Genomic DNA, 26,663 nt, shown 5'->3' on the forward strand with positions numbered 1-26,663 from the left:
GCACAGTTGTTACATGAGAAGTAGAATTAGTAGATGATGAAGTATCCATCTTAGTTAATTGGAGCACATGTCCGTCAGAGGAGGCTGCCATATTTGGCAGCGACGAAAGTGAAAAAAAATAAAAAAAAAAACTTGCACTAATGCACCACACACGTAGTAAATAAAAGGAAGAGAACACAAGTCAAATACACTATAATGCGAGAACAACGAAACTAAAGAGCACTCAAAATCGGCTGTAGACCTAGCACAGAAGTACACTCAGTCGAAAATCATTGTCTTCTGGCCACCCTAGGGGCTCTATAAGCTTATAAGGAAAGGAAAGTTTTAGTTTTTAACGTTGTAAATACGCGCGTAACAGTTGGCATTTGTTTATGCTATTTGTGATCGAAAACAATTGAAATACGCAAGCGCCGCTACTTGTATAAGAATACCTTGTGAAAGACAAGGTAATAAAGTAAATAATTTTAATCTATGGTTGTTAATAATGAAACATTATAAAATACCTTGGTATGAAACATTTGGATTTTAATGAACATATTAAAGTGTCAGTAAATGTAATCTTTTATATCATGTGAACCAATATTCGAAATAATATCGAAAGTGAGATTCAAGATTACAATTTACAGTGTGGTTGTAAATAGTTAGATGGTAAGTATTTATTATTTATTTATTTATTTATTTATTATTTATTTATTTATTTATTTATTTATTATTTAAAATGGCGAAGTTAAGGCATGACCTTTTCTTCCACTCAACCATTTACACTTTATATGTATATTAAGAATGTAAAATTTAAACAAGAAAAAAACCCTGCAAATTTACTTTTGGCACACCACACGAAATAATAGATCAAAATTTTAATTCTTTCACTAACTTCCTTCTTATTGGCTCCTAAAGGATTTGCTTTAGGTAACATGCAAATCTCACTCGGGATAGATAAAATTTAAGGAGCCCGTTAAAATAATTGGTAAATGTTTAGCAGAAGGGGATCCAAAAATACGTAAAAAATACAAAATTTACGGGAGAAATGGAAGATGCAAGTACTTAGATCACATAACCTAACCTAACCTAAACTAACTTAGACATATCTGGGGTTAACTGATGTATCGCCGGACTAATTTTAGGAAATTTACCGGGTCAATTGGAGAATTTAAGTTTGTGATGAAGAATGAGTGAAAGCCAGGTAAGGGGAATAGTAAAAGTTAAGAAAATGGGTGTATTTTTTGGTTGTTTTTGATGTTACAAGCGGCACTGTATGTGGAAGTGAATGGACTATTTCACGGAGAGGTACACTTGTTTTACTATACGTATCCATAGATTGTAAAAGGGGCAAGAAAAATTTGGGCAAGTCTTAATTTGCCCATTTCATGTCGAGAACATAACCCAACACACTCCTGCAGGGCTTCTAATCCGTTCCTACTACTACTACTTATATTATGGATCCGTATAATAAAAGTACACGCCTAATAACGTAACCTAACGTAACGTAATGTAATCCAACCAAATATAACCGAATGCAGTACATTTTGGTACTTTTTTCGATTTTCAAATTGGTCCGGCGATACAGCAGTAATGCCCATATCAGAACTAACCTAATATTAATATAAATGAAATTGTATCTTTTTTTTTTTTTTTTCGGAAATGATGCTAAACACCTACAATAATATAATCTAACATAAACTAACCTAAAGTAACCTGATCAAACCTAATGTAAGCAGAAACTACTGAAATTGTAACATTTTCTGGAAAAAATATGCTGGACCCCTTCTGGTAAACATTGCTCTAGAAGTAATATTATTTAGTTTCTCTCCCAAAATACTAAGTTGTGACCTTGGCTTACTTGGTAGTAATCATTGTCATACAGTGTGGACGTATGGTATAAAAAATAATGTACAAATACGAAACAACTTACGCCAAGCGGCCACCAAAAACCACGAATGCTATCTAAGCGAGTCAGGGCAGGAGCGCATGATGGGGGTAAGCAGTAACGAAGGGGATGCGTTCCTAGGGACCAGACGTGTCAATGGTAGTGGGTATACGCATAAACAGAATAGTGGAAAAATACTTTATATGTCAAACAATGCATAGCTTATATGTTGCACAGTTTTGGAAAGATACTAAATGCCATCCCAAAAAATACCAAAATGTGTAAAATTAGGTTAGATTCGATTAGGTTTGGTTAGATGCTCCTTTTCTTTTTTGTAGTTTCAATTCGTTTCTGCATTTACGACTCTACTGTCCACCTGTTTAGTACCAGTAGATATAGTTTCAACAACTGACACTCTTTATTTTTGTATAAGTCGATAAAACTCAAATACGATATGTCACAATTTTGTCATTTATGCACTATTTCCACACTGCCTTTCCCATAAATCATAACAAGTGTATCTCTTCGCCAAATAGTCCCTTCCGCCTCTATGTATAGTGCCGCTTACAACATCAAAAACAACTAACAACGACAAGTATTTTCTTAACTTCAGCTATTCCCTTCACCTGACTTTCACTCACTCTTCCTCGCCAACCAAAATAAATTCTTCAGTTCATCTGGTAAACTTTTCAAAATTGGTCGGGCAATACAGCATTTAACTCTTTTCGATTTCAGTGTAAATACGGCGTCCGGATGTATGACAAAAACTACATTGCATCCTGGGTTCGATCCCAGCCCCCGCCAAATGAACTTTGTGGTTGGCAAACACCGTGTGCGTGGGTTTCCTTGGGGTTCTCCCGTTTCCTCCCACTTTCTTCATTTCATCATTACTCATCATCACCGTCTCCTTTAGCCTCACTGGCATAATCGTGGGACGTAAAACTCAAAAGATTTCATTTCATTTCATTTTTCTGTACTGGAGTATTTACTAGTATCAAATGCCAAACTTGACTAGAGCCAGGAGATACCTAATTAAAGTAATTAATTAATTCATTAAAAATAATTTGTCTCATTTTGTACACACACATATATAGATAAAAATACTCCTTTCTCATTATTTGAGGTATAACTAACCGTAGTCAATTAGTTCTAATATTCAGTGTTGCTTACATTATTCTATACACTGTTTATTCTTAATGTAGGTTTCAAATAGAAACTTGATTCTTATACTGAAGTTTAACCGTGATGAATTTAAGGATGCCAACCCCAATTAAATAAATAAATAAATTAATAATAATAATAATAATAATAATAATAATAATAATAAAGTTGGGTCATGCTTTTTGGGAAGCATGCCCCTCCCCCATGCACCCCAGTATCTTCACCAATGAGTGTAGGATGGATTACGTGTCAAGTTACCTTAATCTTTGATAAATGGAAGAAATAACTGATTTTGTACTACATTAATTCCACTGTAAGTGTGAATGCAATGATCTATGCACGACGGTACTGGAAATCGAATCCAGGTCTCCGGCGTACCATGCCAATGCATTAGCTATTCATTACCGAGTCACTCTCTGAACTTTATATGTACTATCGCCCGTTAAGTCGGTGCTCAGCCACTCTTCTTGTTCTGACCATCCGTTTCACTTTTTTTCTTTTTTCTTTTCTTTTTTCTTTTTTCTTTTTTTTTTTTTTTAATAGCTTATCAAGGTCAGGATTTGTTACTGTAGTACTACGTGACTACTTTAAGGCATAATAACTGCCAGATTCTCTAGGATGTATATTTAACATAGGAAAGAACTCACTTTGTGTTTGTTGCTATTGCATTTTTTCTTAAGATTCCATAATCTTCAATATTTCGGCCTGTGCTGCAGTCATGGACACGATGTATATATGCAAACTGATATAAATTATATATATATATATTATAGTTTTTTTTGGTTCTTTCATAAAGAAAATACTTTTGAGTATTTAAAAAGCACTAAAAAAGTTTTAAATACTTGATAGTTTGAACTTTTTCCATTCACTTGCAAGTAATTACGGTAGTCTTCGTAGAAAGATGTGTCTTATTACGAAACTAATTCTAATTAACACCTTTCATTATACAAGTTTGTCCCTTAATATATTCAGTTTTGTATGTTATTTTATGTACAAACATCCTTGTTTGCGAATATTAAAATTATACTTGTATTTCCGGTACAAAATGTCACTGTGCAAACTACGTATGTTTGATTGTATGCCAATCACTTTACCTATGTGGAAATGAGGAATAAGATTGTTTTGTTGCAAGGTAGTCTTTTTATTTTGTTGTTGATTATGCAATTCCACCTGTAATCTAGTGGATTTCCTTGTCCTAATGAAAGAAAGATTTAAATACTATCCTTTCGGTGTTGTTGGAGCACGAGTGTAGCAGGTAAATTCTAGCACTGTCATGCCCCGATTCTTGCAAGTGCCTCGAAAAGCTAGAAATCCTCTAGGATCCCTGATGTGTTCCTTCACCCTCGTCTAGATGTTTATTTTTTATTATTTCTGTGTAGACTTCACTGTATGATTAAGACGCAGAGTACATTCCAAGTAATGATAATTTATCTCTGTAATAATTTTTTATACTCTTAAAGTGAATTTTCAAAACTAAATCCAGATTTCGCTGAAAATTTTATTCCGAACGAGGGACTAATTTTTCTAATTCTATCAGAAACTTCTCGGTGGCTGGAATGGCAAAGAAACCCATTTTTTTTTTTTTTTTTCGTGTTCCTCATAGTGTTGCAGATTAGGAATTAACTGGTAACCAATGTTTTACACAACATTGAATGTTTTCTGGACATTGTAGGCGGGAGAATTGTCGACTAACATCTTTGCTAAATATGACACGGCACTTTACCTTTAGATATCTGTAATATGTCCGAATCACAGTATGAGGTAATGAGTGAGAATTATGCCCAGAAAAACGAAAACTTCATTTGGTTAGAAAATGGCTGTACACGGGCCGTTTTGGGTAGTGGGAGTGAGAATGCTGTTTAGTCTTTGGATTATAGTGGCATACCCAGTTGTCCGTGGTCACAAGACGAGCGTAAAAATAGTTCTTAATAGGTACCAGAGGGTCAACACTTATGATGCATAACAAACTCGTTGCTATTTCTGAAAAGGGGTGAAACAGTCGACATTTCCACTCATATCAGACACCATACCTTCAGACTTGTATCTAGAAACAGATAAATTACACATTAGTATCTTACTACGTGCACACATTTGTTATATAAGTTTCATGTGTGCATCACATACATGTTCAATTCTGTATAACATTTTCTATACGAGGCCAAAAACTTATTGACCGCTTTATGTATACAGTGAAACATGTCTATGGTGGCTACCATCGGGTTCCAGTGAAAAGTGGCCAACTTACAGAAAATAAGTGAGATTGTTGTATTTTTAGAATATGATTTCTAGTAATACTTGATTGTAAAATTGGCGGGAGCTCATGTGGTTCGGATTCCACGTTAATCAGTAGGTCCACGTCTCATATAGCCTCGCTGCTGAACGGGACGCTAAACTAAAATCAAATCAAATCAAATCAAAATTGATTGTAAAATTTTAATAAGCAATGGTACAACAGCTACTTTTAAATAATGTATATAGAGTAATCATAACAATATACAGTATTAGAAAAATTACTACAGTGTGTTTAATATATGTACTAGTCTGGTATACTGAATTATTCGTATTAAAAACACATTAAAACAAACAACCATAAAATAGAAACTGTACGCAGTTTATTGAAATTGATATTGTAGCACACTGAATTATTCAGATTGAAAATAAGAAAAGCAAAATTATAAATTGAACAATTTATATGCAGTTTATATAACTTTTTTTCGACAGTAACAAATATTTTCTGCAGATGCCTTTCAAAAAATAGCAAATTATTTATTATACAATTATTATTCATGGTGGTTCTTTCTAAACGTATTTCTTTTATTCTTTTTGCACATATGCACATTCTAATTTTGTAGTTAACTACCTCTTGTTAATGAGATACAAGTGTTTCCGTTGGAGCAAAAGATGTTTTGAGAAGGATGTTAAGGAAATTCATATCTCAAAACCTCCGCTACGTTTCGACAAGCCGTCAGGTGCCAATAGTTGACAATTGACATGGTTAGCTTTAACCTTGTGAATTTTAAAGAATTACTAAAGCCCCTCACTGATGAAAGGAGACGATATAGCTGATGGTTTTACCAAAAACGACGGTAAACAAATACGTACAAACATTTCCTGAATTCCTGGACATGCCTTTTCTTATTCACATCTTCCTTCACCACCCCTTTATCGGGGTAGCGTTCTGGTCTTTGACCTCGTGGAAATCCATGCGTCTTGTCTCCAGTCACAAATACAGAACATCTGCCTCTCATATGGGAATACGAAAGAGTTAAGAAAAATAACAGAACGGTATTTTTCGTGGCCAAGATACGCAGGTAAATTTATTATCATCATCATAGGGTAAACATTGCTTCAATATGGCCAACTTCTAAGATAGACAGGTGGCCAACTTACAGAGTAATAAGTAACGAATGTCTTATGGGAAAATGCAGGTTCAAGACGAACCAGGCCAAGATAAGCAGGTGGCCAGCTTAGAGAGGTGGCCAAGTTCGCAGGTTTTACTGTACCATACTTTTAATTTATTATCAATAAGAAGGGTAATTGCAATTTGACTTTGTTTTAACAACCTGTAATATTTAATGGAATATATTAATTAGTACTTATCACTTACATGTATATTTTTCTCGTTTCATTTTTTAATATAGAAAGAAGCAACGAGATGATTGGATTAATAAGGACTACTTTAGCACACGGTTATATCCCATCATTTAGTGTAACCAAGTACGTGTATATAAAGTGTAGATCTATTTCGTGCTTTGTTCGAAAGGTATCCTTAAGAAAATATCCTCAGCTGATTGATCCATACCATGCTGTTGAAAGAGTTCCAAAATGGACTTCGTATCATACAACAACATTACTTATGGTCGAAGACAAAAAGCAATCAAGGAATTCCCTTCCGAAAACAAGTAAAGATGCATCTCATGAATTGTCCAATGAAGAAAGCGGCGTTTCAGAAGAAGGAAGTTCGGACACTGAAAATGAACATTGTCCTGGAGATGATGTTAAACTTGTGTTAAATTGCATTAACAAATCTTCAAAGTTATCTTCGAAAGAATGGGAAGATTTGAGATCTGTTATTCTAAAGACTTCAAAAAATGTTAATGACTGTAATTGTGATTCATTTATTTTAGGAATATGCATGAGTAATAAAAAATTTGCTGTGGGTAAGTCATACCTGGATTATCTTAAATCAAATAACAAAGAAATCAATATTCCAACACTGTCAAAATATTTGAAATTGTGTTTTCTCTGTCCGACTGAAAGTTCCGAGAGTGAAATAGTTGAAATGTATGAGAAACTAAAGAAGAAAGCGCCAATACTGGACGCTAATACAGCTGAGAATGTTATACATGGTTTGTCCGTTACAAGTTGTTGGAAAGAGTGTTTAAAATTGTTAGATACCATTAAATTGACATGCGTACCAAGTGCTTCGGCGTATAGTGCTGTTATTGTCAGTGCATTCAAAAGTAACGAACATAATATAGGTTGGAAGTTAATGGAAGCAATGCTTCTAGAAGGAAGACGACCTTATCCAGATGTTTACCTGTCATGGCTGTCTTGTTGTAGGAAGGAAGGAAATAGTAGCAATCAACTTGAGATGATCCAGAAACTCTTGTTGTATTTTGAGAAATTTGATGTTAGACCATCACGGAGTGTAGCAGATGAATTGAAAATTTTGCTGGAAAACCACATAAAGCCTTGTTGGTTTGGAACATACACTTCCTTGTCGCCCAGGTGAGTACGGCACATTCAGATGTTACTTGGGTAGCTAAGTTTTGCTCACTAGAATTCAGGCTAACTTATTTTCAAATATAAATATTTTTTATTTCTGTGTTTGTAATAGTAATAAGTACCTATTTAGAGCATAGTCAAAAAACAGTAACGACGTGATAGAGTAAATAAAGATTTGTTCAGAGTATAACTTTTCTTGAAGCACTGAGGCTATGTGAAATATAGACCTGCATTTTAACGTGGATTTACATATTCTTACTGGAAACCGAGCTCGAGTGTCTCCTAACAAAGATGGTGGCAGTTTATTTGACCATTGGCTGGTGGCACCCATGTCCATATGGAAAATTAGTAGTTCTTAATGGAAAATACTCACTTTCGTGATGAAGGAAAAGATGGGGCTTCAACAACTGTGGTAGCAACCAATGAAAATTGTCATCTTTAGAGCGCTCTCCTCTGCTGCCAGGAGTCCCGAGTTCGATTCCCTGCCACACGAATTTGTGATGCACAGCATCATGTCCGTGGTCTTCTCCGGGGTCTCTCATTTAATCACGTTCTACCACATCTCCATTCTCATTTCATCAATTTTTTCATAATCATTCAATTTCATAACAGCGTAATCGTGGAACGTAAGACTAGAAATAAGGAATGTAATTTTATCACACTTCACTTTCCTTCAGAATAGCTAATATAAATATTTTAGAAATTCTTTATTTCCAGACTTAATGAATTTTTCTAATAGCAACTGTAGCCTATACTTTATATTTTATACATTGTATAATTAACATATAATTCTGTGATAAATTTGAAATAATACAATTTCCACTCACTGATAATTAAAAAAAAAAAAAAAATGTCGAAAGAGTGTATTCTGTTATTCAGAGAACGAAATTTCCAAAAACAGACACATGCGTAGGAAACGTACCTCTAATGAAGAGAAAGTATTCAAATACTGAGAGAAAGACCCAATAAAACTGTAATCAGAATGAGGGCTTCGAAGGGCGAATTCATTCTGAATTCATTAGTTTGATGCCTTTCTTTTAGCAAATAAAAATGGCAATCCAAGTATTTTTTCAAGAACGTTCTATATAATTGTTTCGGTATTTTTATAACCAATTAAAAATAACTTCTGATAGTGTAAATTGTGAACAATTTCCGAGTTCGTGTAACATATTGGGTATCAGTCATGAATATTCCCGAACTTTGTTGCGTAATACACTTTTCAACATGTGTTTGATATTACTTATTGCCAAGCTTGTAATTAATCCGTTAAAAAATTAACGATTAAATTAATATTTTTAATCAATTAAATTTTTCTGGGGCTAACTTTAATTGATAATTGTCTAAAAAAATATTAATTTGTTCTCAGAAGCCATAGAAAAAGAATGTTTCTGAGTTTTGTTATATTTTAATTTTACTGTTTATTAATTTTCAGTTCTGTATGAAACAGTAATTTTTCATAATAGTAGACTAATTTTTCACATGCTTTTGACTTTATCCATTAAATTTTACAATAACTTGCACAACTCAAAGACGTGTCCCATTGCATAGTAGTGAAAATTATCATTGTAAGTTTTATTCAATTAATTTTTAAGTAAATTTTAATTTTAAGCGTTTAATACTGTTTTCTGACTAATTTTTAATATTAACTTTAATACCTTACTTTAATACTTTAATATTAACAGTTTTTCAGACTTAATTTTGAAGTTAATCTTAATTTCAACCATTTAATACTTTTTTCAGACTTTAATTTTGAAGTTAATTGTAATTTTAACCGTTTAATACTTTTTCAGACTTTAATTTTGAAGTTGATTGTAATTTTAACTGCTTAATACTTTTTCAGACTTTATTTTGAAGTTAATCTTAATTTTAACCTTTAATACTTTTTTCTGACATTAATTTTAAATTTAAGCAATTATATTTTCGTAGACTTAATTTTTAATTTTAATCTGTTAAATTTTTGATTAACATTTCCATCTTTATGCTGATTTACATGTGTACTTGGTTCTAACAATCCGTCTCTCTTAGCCTAAAGGACATAATCGTGGGACGTTAAACTGAAAGATTTCATTTTCATTTTATTTTGAATCAAACAGGACTTAATACAATTTGTTTTAGTTTCTTTTCGACACACAAATATAATTAGATATGGGATTTTACTTTGGGTTAATAGTAGTTAAATACATCTTGTCCTAATTTTGCAGAAGAGAGCTGTCAGTGAACACCTTATAGAGGATGTCTATCGGTCACGAAAATCACGAAATCAGAAAACGGTCATGAAAGTCAAGAAAAAGTCACGAAATTTAGCTTTAGGGTCACGATTTTTTTTATCTGTACAAATATAAGTATAGACTGGAAAATTTTGTTCTATAAAACGTCAAAATTCGCTACCATAAATGCTTATGGTCTGCTTTAGACGCTACTAAATCGCAAGCAAAGCACGCTTATATCGCATGCATGAAAATTCGGCCCAATTCGCACCCAAATTCGCTCTTGGGAATATTACTAAATTGTATGGTTTGGGAAAGAAGAAGTCACGAAATTTCATTTTGGAATTTTAGTATACACCCTGTTATAAAGAACACTGTAAACAGCTATTTATTAGGCTTAAGATAATGATGGTAGTAAATGTATGCATTTAAGAATTGCTACTTTAGACCAAACAAAATTTTACAGGTATGACACTTAAGGATAAGATACATACATACAATATTAGATGGTGTAAGAAAATTGATGTTGAATTACTAGTAGATGCCCTAAAATACACACTTAGTACAAAACAAAACTCACTTGTACCCGCTGCTATTTGTTTCATTTAAGAATACTTAATCACCTATGTATTCTTCCGCACTGAAACCTTGTACATGATCATTTCGTCCGTAGACTAGAAGGCACTAATGAAACATTTCTGTTGTATTCTCGTCCTGTAAGAAAAGAAGAAACACGAAGTATTCTGAAAACATCTCTTTTAACATCTGAAAGCTGGAATTATGTCCATTCATTTCTAAGAAATTTGCTTGTTGTCCATTTTAGCCTTATTGACCGGTCTGGTAACCGATAACGGATATCAACATTCATACAAACACCAAATTTACAGTAGAAAAAGAAATCAACGATGGCCTAAATTTTCTAGACATCTACACACAATATATAAATAATAAATTTCGCGTGTCTGAATGCAGAAAGAAATAGCTTCGCAGATGTCCGTTCATACGAATTTGGGACATTCTCATCTTATTAAGACTATTTGGAAGAATTTTTGTTGAGGACATTAAGATATACCATTAAAGAAATGGATTTCCGAGATCACATTAAAAAATGAGAAAAATTAACTTGGAAATATTACGCCAGAACGGGCGAGGCTGAAAGTGACAAGTAGATTTCGTTACACCTCTACCTAAGAGTTCCAAATGGTATAAAAATTGGCAGCTCTTTTGGAATCAATTTTCAGTGAAGTCAGTAACAAGATTTGAAAATCCTCTATCTGAATACAAAAATTACTATAGGGAAATATAGTTGTTATCTGGAATTTACTCCGCGTCTTGTTCGTGCACTGGAATTACATAAAATGACAGAAAGACATATCTCGACGAGAGTAAAAGAATAATCGGAGACGCAAGAGGAGAGGAATCTCCTTCCCCCTTCCCTTTCCTCCGCCATGCCAGGCCTATCAATACACTTACTTGAATCAAAACAACACAAATCGAGTTAATATACTGCACTCGTGCTCCAATAATATGGAAAGGAATGTGTTTGAATATGTCTTTATTAGGATAAAATATCCACAACTTAATTTAGACATGGAAAATTTAGACTACAGCTGGGACTGCATATTAGAGATGCAAAAAAGCCGGCTTTTTTGAATCGATGGTTTTTTTCACATAAAAAGCCGGCTTTTTTGGGAAAAAAACGAGAATTTTGGAAATTTTGGCTTTTTTCAACTTCATGATTTTTCTATCTAAATAGCTTTCTGATAGTATATTCTATAGTTACATAAGAATTCCATGACCTGAATGTGATATTTCGCTCTGAAATTCACCATCAAGATGGATGGAGCACATGTTTTACGAATTAAAGCTAACATGAAGAATGTAGTATTTGAGGGTAATTTTAGAGGCTATTTAACTTTATTTTAACTTTTGAGTTATCGACATCTTTTTTCTTCTCTAGTTTGTCATCCGTGTTTCATTTCTAAGAGCTTTTAGTACTCTAGCTTCTAGCGCAAAAGTTAAACTTGCCCGTTTTTCTATTTATCCGTCAAAGCGTACGTTCTTCAATATATCCGTCAAACCGTACTTCCACATTTCTGTTATACTGTAGCTGTGAAGTGATTTAGCAATAATTTTCCGGACACAACCTTGAATACCAATTTATACAAATAATCAGTAGCGGATTTAGAAAAGTACTTTAGGAGGGGTTTTTCTGATTGTGTCGTTTCCTAAAAAGTCCTAATTTTATTTGGGAAGTGCTTGAAGTTTATGAGTACAGGCATAACTAATATTTCGTTTGATTTATATGTTTAGCAATAATCTTCCGGATACAACTTTAAAAATCATTTATACTGAGAATCAGTGGCGGATTTAGAAAAGTATTTTGGGAAGGGTTTCTTACTAATGTTTAGTTTTTTTAAACATTCGTAATTTTTATTTGACGGGAGCTTAAAGTTTATGAGTAAAGGCATAAATAATAGATATTTCGTTTTTTGCAGACATTTCGTAACTTTGGGGAACGGGTTTCAGTCCGAAAGACTGCCCCCCTAACCTTCGCAAAACCGTCACTGCTGGTAATTAGTAATAATAACGATTTAAAAACAATAAAAAAGGAAGTCGCCCAACTCACAGTACACGCACTATTTCTACATTCACAGATGGAATGAAGAAAAGCTTTGTCAGAATGGTCGAATGCTGATTGAATCCCGGACTTCCCGATAGAAGCGCAGAAGCTAATCACTCAGTCATGTTTGTTGTGCAGTTGTATTTAGCTTAACTTAAATATATTCCGTTATCCTTTCTTTTTTTTTTTTTTTGGGGGGGGGGAAGGGGAGTTCCGTAATGATATGTTGAATCCCTCTTGTTAAAAATTCTGAAAACTTGAGGATTGGGTAAACTGTGATGGTGGTTCTATAAAACTTAACTGTAGAATTTCAAGAATATACAGAACCAAAAGCTCTAGATGTGCAGCCTTTAAGTGTATCATATAAATCTAAGTATTTCTCTTATGTTTTATTTTAATTTTATTTTGTTTCAAAAAGAGGGTATGGAATATTTTGAAGTAAAAATACTACATACTATTTTGCTAGTTATTTTGTATTCTTTAAAAAGAAGTGTTTACTTTTAGGGTTGGCTCGTTTACACCAACTTTTTTTTAATAGCTGGTTTAAACCACAAAAATAAAAAAAATGAAAAATGCGAATCCTGTGAAATTCATGTTGACGTTTCCAGATATCAAACCACCTGCAATAGTTTTATTTCCCTTTCACCTTTTAATCAAGGTGTCCCATGTTCAATTCTCGGTCGAACCACAAACCTTCTTTCATGCGTAACCCAAGTAGCGGTTCGGATGTCAGTTTAAGCGAAAGTCTTCTTCTTGATAACCTCGGTATTTCGTAAGGATGTTAAGTCTAAATATACGAAACAAACCAAATTGTATATTTTTGCATGCCTAAATGCGTGTTGTTTTATAAAGAAGCCAAGATTGCTTAAATATATTGATAGAAATTGGCAAAATTTATCGATTGCCTACGTAGCTTCCAACATTAGCTTGGATTGGACTTTCAATGATATCTACGTACTAAATTTGTAATTTAATACCTCAGTTTTAGCGTACTGATTATGGTACGTTGACCTTTAAATTTTACATGCAAAGCAATAACAGGATTTTCCCGTTATTGTCTTACATTTTAAGTAATGACGGGATTTTCCCAATGGCTAGGGCGGGAGATTCTCAACTTAATAAATTTATTGATCGCAGTTTTTTAAGCTTATGGGAGTTCTTCCTGCATAACCCCGCTGTTGCATAATAACATCAAGGCGAAACAAACTTATTTCTGTGAATATGTAATATAAATACATAAAGCAAAAAATCTAAATCAAAAAAGCCTGGTTTAAACCAAAAAAGCCTGGTTTAAACATCCCCCAAAAAACGGGTTTTTGGCATTTTCAAAAACAACCACGGTTCTTGCCAACTCTGCTTACTTTTGTATATAGGAGGTTAAAAAATTCTTATTATATACATTGGTTAATCCTGTGGAATTCATAATGTAAATATGTTGAAGAAAAATTGTTTGAAATATTTTTTCGAAATTCATAGTTTATTTTCGATGTTTTATATTATTATCAGCATCAACCACTAATTAAATGATTTTTTGTGTTATACAGAAGCGATACAAAGTCTGTTTTATCAATTTAAAGCAGTATTTTGAAAAAAGCCCAAAATTTCCCAAGCAAAAAAGCAAAGCAGAAAAAACCGAGTTTTTTTCCAAAAAAGCCGTTTTTTTTCCGAGCCCTTGCATCTCTATGCATATATAATAACTAAATAAAATATCAATATCAGAACAAAACAATCTTATTTTTCATTTTGTACATATTTGAGGTTAGTGTTCTGTTATGATATTTGTTAGAAGTCTTTTTTTTTTTTTTTTATCACAATCATCTGGCGGTAGTGCTCTACACAAATATCGAATGTTTGCAGTTCGCACAATGACAGTTTCTGCAACATTATTTCTGCATATTATTTCAATTAAGCACAAATAAGATATTTGTACATAAATAGACAAACAAACCTGAATTAACTCTAAGTGACAAAGTTACTTCCAGTGAGTAATATTTAGTAAGAAGTGAATTCGTTGCATAATATGAACAAATCAGTCTATGAAGATCTCATCAATTTCTTAGAAATGAATGGACATAGTTCCAGCTTGAAGGTGTTACAGCATGTATTAATGCTTTTCAGAATATTTGTTGTTTCCTCTTTTCTTACAGGGCAAGAATGCAACAAAAATGTTTCATTAGTGCCTTCTAGTCTATGGACGAAATGATCGTATACAAGAGTGTGGAAGAATGGAAGAATATATAGATGATTATGTATTCTTAAATGACAGACATAGCAGCAGGTACAAGGGAGTTCAGTTTTATGTAAAATTGATGTACCTTTTAGTAGTTTATCCTTGCAAAGTAGTTATTTAATTGTTAGACCGAAGCTGTTTAATAAACTAACAGCCTCCATACAGCAGTTGCCATTAAAGCCTTATAAAAAGCGGATAATAGTGAACCTATTTTATTCGATGTAAGAGTTCATTGAAAGTAAAGAAGCTATGTCTATTTGCAGTATGTCATTTAAATTATTATTATTGTGTTTAGTATATTTTGATAATTATATTGTTTCCGTGATTTTGTATATTTAATATTGAATGTTGATAATTCTGATTGGATTGGTTTGGTACACTGGTGGGATTTTGTTTGTTTCATTCCATTAATTTATTTTGGTAAGAATATAACCTCTGTATTCGCAGGGGAATGTGCATGCATTGTGGAACGCAACTGAAAGCACTGCAAGTAAGTGAAGAAGAGTTTCAGAAGTTAAAATCTACTTTCTTGGAGAGAGCACTTATTGGATCAGATGTGTTCTTAAAAACAACTCCAGCAGAGTTGGAAGAATATAAGAAATTTATAGATAAGACTGCTCCTTACAATGTTGTTATCGATGGGCTTAATGTAGCATATGCTGCAGGTACGAAAATCCCGCTGAAAGCACGTGCCAGGTTGGTGAGTATTTCTGTTTCGGTAGAAATAACTTTATACTGTTACCTTAGATCAGTCTTATTGCTTGCTTCTACGGTATTTTCTTAGGTATATTTCTGATGTTTCTTAAACTTCCTAATAAAGTAATAGTACAAGCTAGTATAGCTATTCGTTGCTCTGTCTACAGCTTATATTAGAATGAAAATTTATATACGGAGTTAATGTAGCACTGAAGAGCTAATAGAATAAGTAGAGAAACAATCATAAGGATCAATTTGAAATAAACACAGGATACATGTTCCCTTCCTCCCCCACACTAGAAAAAGAATGTTTAGGGCCGTGGTGGCTCAGTGGCTCAGTGGTGGTTCACCTCTGATGCAGGGGTCCTTGTTCGATCCTAGCTCGCGCCAAGTGAGCCTTGTGGTGGACAAACATAGTGTGCGTTGGGTTTTCTCGGGGTTCTTTCGTTTTCTCTCACTTTCTTCATTCCACCGTTTCATTCATTTTTCGTCATCACTGTCTCCTTTAGTCTAGCCTTCATAATCGTGGGTTGTAAAACAAAGATTTCATTTATTTTTTTTCAAAAGAATTGTTTAGTTGCCAAGGACAAGTTATTATTATTATTGTGTTATCAGTGATTGTCGTTTAAACTTCTTCATATATATCGTTAAAAACATATTTTGATGCCGTATCAATCGTTTCATTAACAACCTAACTCAGGCTATCTTAAAAGCGTAAAAATGCCTGTTCAGTTTGCACACAATGTTTTTATAAACAACAATAATATAAATACTATATATATATATATATATATATATATATATATATATATATATATATATATATATATATATATATATATATATATATATAGGGAGTCTCAAAAGTCCCCTGACATAGGGCAACTCTGTTATTGTCAGTAGAGCGTTCACCTCCGGTGCTTGGGGTCCCTGGTTCGATCCCTGCTCGCGCCATGTGGACTTTGTGGTGGACAAACACCGTGCTCGTGGGTTTTCTCGGGGTTCTCCCGTTTCCTCCCACTTGCTTCATTTCACCATTCCACTCATTTCTCATTATCACCGTCTTCTTTAACCTAACCGACATAACCGTGGGACGTAATACTAAAGATTTCATTTCATTTCATTTCTGTTATTGTCAGAGGCACAACAAAATATAAGACACGTTAGCGTAAAAGACAGTAACTTTATTCATTTATGTTGTGGGTCCAGGTAAATGGCAACGTGGCATTTTCATTTAACATTTGACACATAAAAATTATACAGCCCAAACGGCTAGTCTGATTTAAAAAATCCTTCGCCTTAGATTGAAAACATCATATTTGTAGATGTTTTTTCCTGTTACGTTTAGTTGTAGAGTTACCCTATGTCATGGGACTTTTGAGACACCATGTATATGTATGATAAATAATATGGCCCATGTGCTGCGCTGGAAGAAATATTTCGAACGCCTCGGTTCTTACATTGAAAAATGAGTAAAACATGTAATTTCATTGTTTTTTGTGTAGCTCCGTCGTGGTTATATGGTTAGCGTACGCGGTTGATTCCCGGTCGGAATTTATGGGATTCAGATCCACGTTAAGCTGTAGTTTCCTGTCTCTTATAGCTTAGTTGCTGATATATATATATATATGCTGAACTCTATTGCCACAAACATCATCATTGTTTTCTTTTTGTTTCGCTCTCTTTAAAACTTTTTCATGAAAAAAATTGATGCGTCACTTTTCAATCTTTCCTCGTATTTGCTTCTAAACGTTTCACAGTGTCCGTTGGTTAGAAGTAGCGATTGCAGCCATAATCCAATAAGCATTCAATTTATCGTTCCATGATTCTGTCCTAGGCTAAAGGAAATTCAAGAATAATGAAAGTGAATGAGTATGAAAGAACTAGAAATAAGAATTTGCAATCAAACAGCAGAATCCCCGAGAAAATCCATGAATAAAATCCCATTAAACTATTATGGCCTGGGATCGAGCCAGGGATCCCTCTTAAGAGAGATTAGCATGGCTCAATCTTTAGAGATTAGAGAGCTCTAGCATGGCCTCTCATAGGAGCAGCAAGTATGTTACATGGCATAGGAAGTTTGTACATTAGATTTAGATGTTCTTTCAGAGAGAACAAATCAGGAGGGATTTGGTGAAATAGTTCGATTGCCAGGATAAAATAGTAGAATGATTTTCACGAGATTATCTCAGGGGTGGATCATTAGTTTTGATTACTAAGAAATATCACTGTGAAAGTGACATGGACCCCGCCGTTCTGGCAGATACTATTACACGAACGTCACTACCAAAGTGACATACGGCCTCATCGGGCTCATAAGAAAGGTTTCTGGAACATGTCCAACAGTCTCTGTGTAGCGACTAGTTTGCTTGTTCATTTAGCAGTACAGAGACAACCAATACGCAAGAATTCCTCTTACTGTTCGCTAACTGCCTTATTTGTAAATCTCTCTTTGTTGAACTTTGCACAAAATCTTCGTTGCACCATCTATACGAGGACCACTATTTATATTTTGAGCCTAATAATGAAAAAATAGTAAATTGTCATTGAAAATTGATGTATTGTTTTTCGAAATATTCTCCTTTATGATGAATGCACTTTTGCATTCGTTCGAACCATTTGTCAAAGCATTTTTTTCAGTCTTCTTGAGACACTTGCATAATATGGTTTTTGAACGCATCAACAGCTTCTTCCGCCCCGACGAAAATAGTTGTCCACGCAATTTATTCTTGACATTCGGGAACAAGAAGAAGTCATTAGATGCCAAATCAGGACTGTACGGAGGATGACCCATCAGTTCGATTTTTTGAGTGTTCAAATAGTCGGTTGTTAGACGAGATGTGTGAGAGCTCGCATTGTCTTGATGAAGAATGATCCGACAGCGCTTGTTTGTTTTCCGTATTTGACCGAAGACCTCCTGCATACAAATTGTTGTATACCATTCAGAGTTGACCGTTCTACGTTCCTCTAAAGGCACAGTTGCCACATGACCAGTCCCCCCCCCCCAAAAAAAAAAACAAAAAAAAAAAAAAAAAAAAAAACAGGTGACCGTTTGTTTCGATGTGCTTCGAGCGCGAACAACTTTTGTTGGATTTGATTCATCTTGAAACACCCATACAGTCGACTGCTGTTTACATTGCGGCTCATATGCATATATCCATGATTCGTCACCTGTTACAATCTTATATATGTCTTTTGAAGCACCGCTATTGTATTTATTGCGCATTTGTGTGTACCAATCGACGCGAGCTTGTTTTTGAGCTTTTGTCAAATTATATGGGATACAACGAGAACAAACCTTCCTCACAGCTTAATGATTATGTAATATTGTATATATGCTGGTGGAACTAATGCCTAGGTATAACGATCTTGCAGTATTAGGTTTTGAACAGCATCAATGTTTTCTTGAATAACAACTGATTTTGGACAACCTTCGCGAATTTCGTCAGTGAGCGAATGGCGGCCACGAGTAAAATCCTTATACCAGCGTTTCACAGTGGCAAAGGATGGGTCTTCATCGCCAAATGTGGAAGTAAGTTGATCAATGCACTCTTGTCTTAATAATCCACGTCGAAAATCGTAATAAATCATCGCACGAAATTTTTCACGAGTTAATTCCATTTTTCTGTTGTCACACAATCATCAAGTCAACGTAAACACAAATAAAGCTATTGACAAAACATTTGAAGTACGTTATGGTCAACAATGTCAAAACGTTTCTATGCAAACAAAAAATGGCGCTTAACTAAAATCAGTGTTGTCAAGACTCAAAATACATAGTGGCCCTCGTATGGATTAATATTTGACGTATTCAGGCTTTCTGTTTGCCTGTTACATGGGCGAAATTTATAATTCTTCTAGTTTGTAAGCAGCTTATCTACTCAGAATAAGGAAATCTACAATTGTCAAAAGCCTTTTTTTGTCTCACCTGGTGCTTTCTTTTCGCTCCCAATCTTTGCTCAGCAAACCATTGTAGAACCCGGGCAAACAGACATGAAGAGTTAAAAGATTACTTAAAGACATAAACAAGCACAAACACACAACACACAAAGTACAGGGTGTCCGGAATGGGACTGACGGTTTTTAAAAGTGTATAGTTCAATATGGTCAGAGATAACAGAACAAAAACATTGATATTGAAGGGAAAAAAAAACAAAAATAAATAAATAAATAAATAAAAATAAAAATAAATAAATAAATAAAATAAAATGTTCAGCAAATTTTCATACTTGAACAACTATCGATGACGGCGCTAGTATCGCCGGTAAACAGAAATGGCGTCTGCAGTTGAAAAGGCGCAATACGTGTAGTGGTTTGCAGAGACAAAATGTGTTGTTCAAGTTCAACGAATCTTTCGACGTGTGTATTCCGGCGAAAAGGTGCGTAATCTTGATGAACTGGAGAACCGTATTAGAAATGCGATTGCTTCGGTAACACCTCAGATGTTACAAAATACGTGGGGAGAGATTGAGTTCAGGCTAGATATTGTAAGAGTTACAAATGGAGCTCACGTGGAGTTACACTGAGTTAGAATAACTTGTAAGTAAGACCAAATAAACTCTTTAAGTTCTTTAAAATGCATGTTTTTTCTTCTATATCTTTGACCATATTAAAACTATACACTTTTGAAAACCGTCAGTCCCATTCCGGACACCCTGTATAGTAAATAAGTTAATAGTATCTATCTATTGAACACTGAATGAATGTTGTTATGCAGCCAGCGTAACTTCTAGTTCAGTTTTAACTTTTAAGCATGTTTAAGGTCATATTTTTCACGAGTGCATTAGCCTATGTAAAGCGAAGGACGGAAAGGTAAGGGGAGAAGAAGGGGCAGCTTTTTCTTTGTTAATATATAAGGAAACTTATACTCTTAGCTGCGTGGAACGTGAGTACTTCCGAAGAACTTACCAACCATGACCATACCAATTTAAGACAGGCAGTATTTACATCTGAAATAGAATTAGTAGAATTTACATACTAGTAAACGTCAACATATCGACATATGTAAGACAACAACAGAAAGGTTAATGGTCCTCCTTGCTGGTCTAGTGGCTAGCGCATGCGTCTTTGGTGCACATAGCCCCAGGTTTGATTCCCGGTAGAAGACCAATGAATGCTTTATGGTGGTTCAGAGTCTGTCTTAAACTTTAGGCCCGCGTTTTATATAGCCTCGATACTAACAAGAAACGCTAAATTTCAACAAATAAACAGACAAATAGATGTAACCATTTTGTGTATATATATATAAACAGGGGAAGGTGGTACACAGTGGATCAATTTTTAAAACTTTTAGCATAAATCCGTTAAATATAAGTATTACTGGAAGTTGTTTACTGTAGAACCTGGGCACGTATCTCCACTACATTCTTAAGTAATTTCTTAATTTGTAGAGCTGCTCTATATCGCACAGTTACAGTTACCGCAAATGCTTGTAAATTGGTTCACTGTGTACCACCATCGTACACAGTGGATTATATATAAGTAAACAGTGGATCAAACAAACAATGTATTGAAATAATGAATACAAACATGTGGTAAAGTGACTCATCATGTGAAAAATTGACAAATCTACATAAACTTGAAAGCAATATTGTCAAAACCTGTACTGTTGCTCAAAATACAAATAAGTGGTCAAATTCTAAATGAAAGTGAGAATATAATTATTACAAGCGTCTTAATAGCATACTTATTAATTTCAAGAATTGAATATCAAAATAAACAATGTAAATTACTTTGTTATAAAACAAACTTTTTAGAAGATTAACCAGATATCTAGTCCAGAGAATTATTAGTTCTGGAAACTTAAAGTTTGTAGTTCAACTAACTATTCACAATAACAAACGATTTGTTGTAAAAACTGGAGAATATAACTTTCATTCTACCTTGATTAGTCTGATTATGAAAATTATTAGTTTCACTATGACGTGTAAAAAATATAGGTCTAAGTCTACATTAACACCCCCTGAAATTTCAAAAGATTAACGGAGATCAATTCCCTGGAACTCTACCGGAAACGTGACATAACCAGACAGTCTTTTATTTTTCACAATAAGAGGTTTTGGAAGTACCCTTACTATGCAACTGTTGTGTATGGGTGAAATATCTGGATTCTTTGGTTGGACAAAACTTCCATGCATCTTCTCACTTCTCCTTAGAAACGAAATCTCAAAATCTCCTTCATCGTCCTTCCCTTTCGTGATTTGACCAACGTAATGTATCCGTGAAAGAAATCTTACAAGAACATAATCACCAGGTTGAGGTTCTTTTTGGCTTTGTTCCACATCATCATTAGTAGTAGTTTCAGTCTCTAAAGTAAGATCGTCATCTAAAGAATTTTCTAATATGATTGGCTGAAAATCATCACTCTCCGTTGAACTACTGCTTTCTTCTCTTTTCTTCAGGATAGCACGTCTTACTTTTCTTGCTTTCTGTTTTGGATTGCTCCTGAGCTTGGACTTCTTACATTTACTGGCTTTCTCTTCAAAAAGTGTAGCTCTTTCTGGAGTTTCTGTTAAGATACGGCTTCTGCCTTTCGTTCTACGACGTTTCTTTTCTCGTGGTAAAGCTTTGGGATATCCACGAAATTCTTGGGGTGATACAAAAACACCGTTACGTTCTTCTTTCTGGAAAGTACTTTTTCTGCGATTTGTATCTATATTTTCTACTTCTTGAGCTGGAGGATTGTTGCTTGAGGAAGGTGCATTGATTTTGTCTTTTGTCTGCTCTTGGCTACGCACAGCGGAGAAAAGAAAATCGGTGTCTGTAAATACATTTTGATCATTTTGATCGTAAGGAAATATTCCTGTCTTTATGAACCCTGCTATAATGTTAGTTGGAAGCCCTGCGCGTGTAAATGCTAGTCCCAAGCATTGAACTACTTCATATATTGCCATGGGTACTCCTGGGTTTTGTAACAACTAGGTATCCACAGCTGCATTGTAATGTGCTTTCAATGGTCCGAAGACAGACACATCCAGCGGTTGCATTTTATTGCTAGAATGTGGTGGAAGAGTCAAGATATGTACCCCGGCTTCTCTTGCTATGTCTATTGCAGCAATGCTTATGTGGCTTTCATGGTTACCTAATATAAGCAAAGAAGGGTTTGCTAGTGTTAAGTAGCTATATTTTGCAAAATGTTTTAGGACTTCCAGGAACAATTCTTCATTCATCCATCCTGACGGGAGTTGCCAAACCGAGTGTGTGAGGTGGTGCTCCATTGATCATATGTTTAAAATATTTCCTAGGGAAAACCATAACTGCTGGTAAATGTACCAGATGCCCTCACAGTCACACACGTTCTAACAAAGACCCCCTTTTCGCTACTCGTACATTGATTTAATTGCTTGGCTCCTTTCTCTGCTATTACTTTCTTGGGTGGCTGAATAGTTGTAGTTCCTGTCTCATCTAAGTTGAAAATACGTGAAGGATTGCATAATTCGGGATATTTCGTATATGAGTTATGTAAATTACTAAAGAATGTCTCAACATTGTGTTTGTTGAATGACGTTAATCGTGAAAGACTACAAGTTTCTGGCTTTCGAATACTAAGATCTTTATTACGATAAAGAAACCCCCTCATCCACTCTAGGCCTGCAATTTTTGCATTTTCCCCCGATGCAGGTATCGATATATTGTTTTCCTTCACAAGTTCATACGCCAAACATCTCACAGCCACGGTAGACAAGCCGTAACACATTTTACTGTAAGTTTTTATATATTCCACAAGTAAATGCTCCAGCTCCAATGTAAATATTTGTCGCACAGAATAATTTGGTTCCATTTTAACATTATCACATGGAGCTTTCTTATATTTTGACACGTATCTGTTTAAAGTTATGTAACCAATGTTCTTCAATTTACCAATATTGCTAATAGAATATGCCTGCTATACCATTAATTGCACTGCTTCTCTCATCGAAATGTCTTTAACGTTGTCTATTTTACGTGTCGTGGTGTGAGAGATTTTTAATTTATTCTTGGGTACGTATCATAATTATGACACTGCCACGTACTTGTAGCGGGAAGAGCTATTTTATTATTAATATTATAAACAGTTTATTATTAATATTTTCTATTATTATTTTATTATTAATATTTTATTTATTAAATTTCTGTTTTTAGTACGCGAACCTGGAGAAAGATGTGATATCACTGTGTTATCGGAAAGAATTTGCATTAATTGGATACACAGGTTTTACTGATAGCAGTATTTTTAGCTAACAGGATAGAGCACGAGCTCATATTTGCTGCTAATCATTCATTTAACGAATTTTTTTTTCTTTCTTTTCTTTGTGTATCTAGCTACAGAATGTGGTGAAACATTTCGTTGAGAGAAATGAGCGAGTACTTGTTCTAGGAAGGAAGCATATGTATTCGTGGCCCCAGCAGGAGATGAATTATGTCCGTGAGAATGCTGCAACTTTTTTTGCGGAAAATTTGTAAGTGTGTACTTACATCGATAATACTGTATATTCTTAATTGACTTAATCTGTTTATATTGTTTAGTAATATTTACGTCAAAATGCATAGTTGTTAAAAGGGCCATGTACACATGCATCATATCATGACCATAATATTGGATGCGTATTAGATCGTCCGTCTCACTTGTATTATTACTAGAATAGACGGTTCTAAAATGTGGATGTTTGTGATCATGTAGCGTGCTTAGTTTGTAACACTGAATAATAAATTTCAAGCTGCAAGTTTGCGTTTAACGCGTGGATTTGAAATATGTAATAATGTAACGTAGTGCCATTTAAAATAATACAAGTTTATATTGGATTTATAGTACTGTTAATCTGGACGTATTGCGGAATATGTCAAATAATGTCTCCCCGTCGATATTTTCATGGTATATAAATTTTCATAGATTTTTAATGCTTTAGTTTAAAAGTTATAAAGGCGTATCAAGATAAATGGTCTTCTCTCTCTCTCTCTCTCTCTCTCTCTCTCTCTCTATCTATCTATCTATCTATCTATCTATCTATCTATCTATCTATCTATCTATATATATATATATATATATATACATACAGGGTTCTCACTCACCTGGGAAACCTGGAATTCTCAGGGAATCCAGCTTAGCATTAAAAAGTCCTGGAAAAGTCAGGGAATTTCACTAAAATGTCTGAAAAGCTGGAAAAGTCAGGGAATTTCATAACTTATTGTTTGAATTTCATTTAGCTAGAGCAGGCGTTTCTTATGTAATGATAAATGCTTGAAAGAGGTGGCAACTCTTGCTACTGGAGCCAGTGGTTTAATATTCAAAGATAGCCCTGCTCGTGCAGACTTCAGTGCCATAACTGGCCATTCGGACTTTCCACTGAAGTTCTGTCAAATCCGTTGGGTGGAAAATGAAGACGTTTGAAGACGAGCCATGAAAATCTTTCCCAGTGTAAAGAAATATTTGAATTCAGCAAGTAAATTACCCTCCACTGTGTCTGTAAACTGTTTGCGTGAAGCCTGAGAAGATCCATTGGCATTGTCGAAAATGGCTTTCTTCAACACAATTGCATCAGTACTTGAACAATTCTTGAAGAAATTTCAAACCTCTGATTCAATGATATCTTACTTGTATGATTCATTTCTTGACGTATTGTTCAATTTGATGAGTCGTTGTTTAAAGAAACAGATCATCTTCCTGTACAATCTATTGATGTAGGATTTTCTACTAGAAAACAGCTAACAATTAGTAAGGTGTCTGAAAAACAAAAGCTAGAATTTTTAAATCAATGTCAGAAGTTTCTTGTAGGAACTATATTGAAAATGATCGAAAGAAGTCCGATTAAGTATGGTGTTGTACGTGCAGTTTCTTGTTTGAGCCCCACAGTTATCTTTCAGGATACTGGTAAGGCGGAAAATCGGATGAATACATTACTCACCTACCTACATGACAATAATCACATATCTTCAACGCAAGCAGATATGCACAATTTCAACTTGGCATCAGCTGTTGCCTCCTTATTGGTATGCAACCGTGCAGATCATATTGCATCGGATTGATGAAATATTATTGGTGAATTGGCAATGGCTTTCATGTTCTTGATGCTAAACCTTACATTTCCGATGCTTTGAACTCACGTTTACTGAGTATGAGTGCATTTCTGGGCATTTTTCATTAATTGTTTCCACACATGTGAATCATCCTGCTTCATCTGTTATGCTCTACCGATACTCCAGATGTCTTTCTAGAGCATTTGAGTACAAATTCGCTACACTTAATACTCAGAACGTCACTGTTGGCCAGCATCCGTACCTGGCGATTATGCAACCACACACAACGGGCATGAAGGTGTCCGCCATTTTGTATTTGTTTCAGATATCGACTTAATACAAACGAATTATTGTTACCTGGTAGAAACCCTATCAATTCATATCCATTTAGACCAATTTTCATTTGGCAGATTATTCGGGATTCCCTACGTTCCTTTGGGGAATCCCTTGCGCGTGTATGGTAGGATTGTGAAACATGCAAAATTCAATACAGCAGGTATGACTTCTTCAGTGAATTTTTTACCCGCCCTCTTTACGTTGGATAGTTTCCGAACTATTGGCGTCCGAAAGTCATTTTCCCACGCTTTCGGCACCTTGTAGATCCGAAACTATGTCCGATAGCCGAAAGTTCAAGAGAACTTTTTTTCTTGTCTCGGTGTCAGGAGTCACCTCCCAAGAGTTGTAACACTTATTTTGCAACAACCGATATATATATATATATATATATATATATATATATATATATAATATTAGTGTTATTTAAAGAAGTAGTAAACTCCTACAATACTAGCCCATCTAATCTGTACGTAGTCAGTTATGGCCATTATTAATAGATAGTGGATTTGAAGTGGTGATTTTGGATCTAAAGAACAATTTCATAGTATTGTTAAAAATATTATACGTCACGTGTGATAAACGAACTGTCAGGATGTTATGGAATGAAGAAAGAATGTGACAGTTTGCAGTCACTTAGTGAATAACTGGGTAATATTCTTATAACGTAGTTTTAGTGTACATGGTATCTGTCCTACTCAAACTTCACTTTAGCTCCCTAATTTCTATTCTTTCATTTGTTCTTAAACCACATGACGAAAAAACTGACCACGCAACCCCTACTTACTAATTGTGGATAAATGTGATAAATCCTACATTTAGAGT

The 26,663-nt window shown here is 34.4% G+C and overlaps 1 protein-coding gene across 1 annotated transcript in view; it reads left to right on the forward strand.

Annotated features, from left to right (window-relative positions):
- The first annotated feature begins 394 nt into the window (after positions 1–394).
- The window catches only part of mldr (mitochondrial ribonuclease P catalytic subunit), a 28,680-nt gene continuing 2,411 nt past the window's right edge, over positions 395–26,663 (forward strand). The window contains exons 1-4 of the mRNA XM_081771903.1: positions 395–446; positions 6,670–7,759; positions 15,264–15,516; positions 23,814–23,950. Coding sequence (XP_081628029.1) covers positions 6,684–7,759; positions 15,264–15,516; positions 23,814–23,950 — 1,466 coding nt within the window. The 5' untranslated portion in view covers positions 395–446; positions 6,670–6,683. The remainder of the gene's footprint in view (positions 447–6,669; positions 7,760–15,263; positions 15,517–23,813; positions 23,951–26,663) is intronic.

Source organism: Thermobia domestica, chromosome 9 (assembly GCF_964235325.1).
Source record: "Thermobia domestica chromosome 9, izTheDome1.hap1.1, whole genome shotgun sequence".
Taxonomy (NCBI): domain Eukaryota; kingdom Metazoa; phylum Arthropoda; class Insecta; order Zygentoma; family Lepismatidae; genus Thermobia; species Thermobia domestica.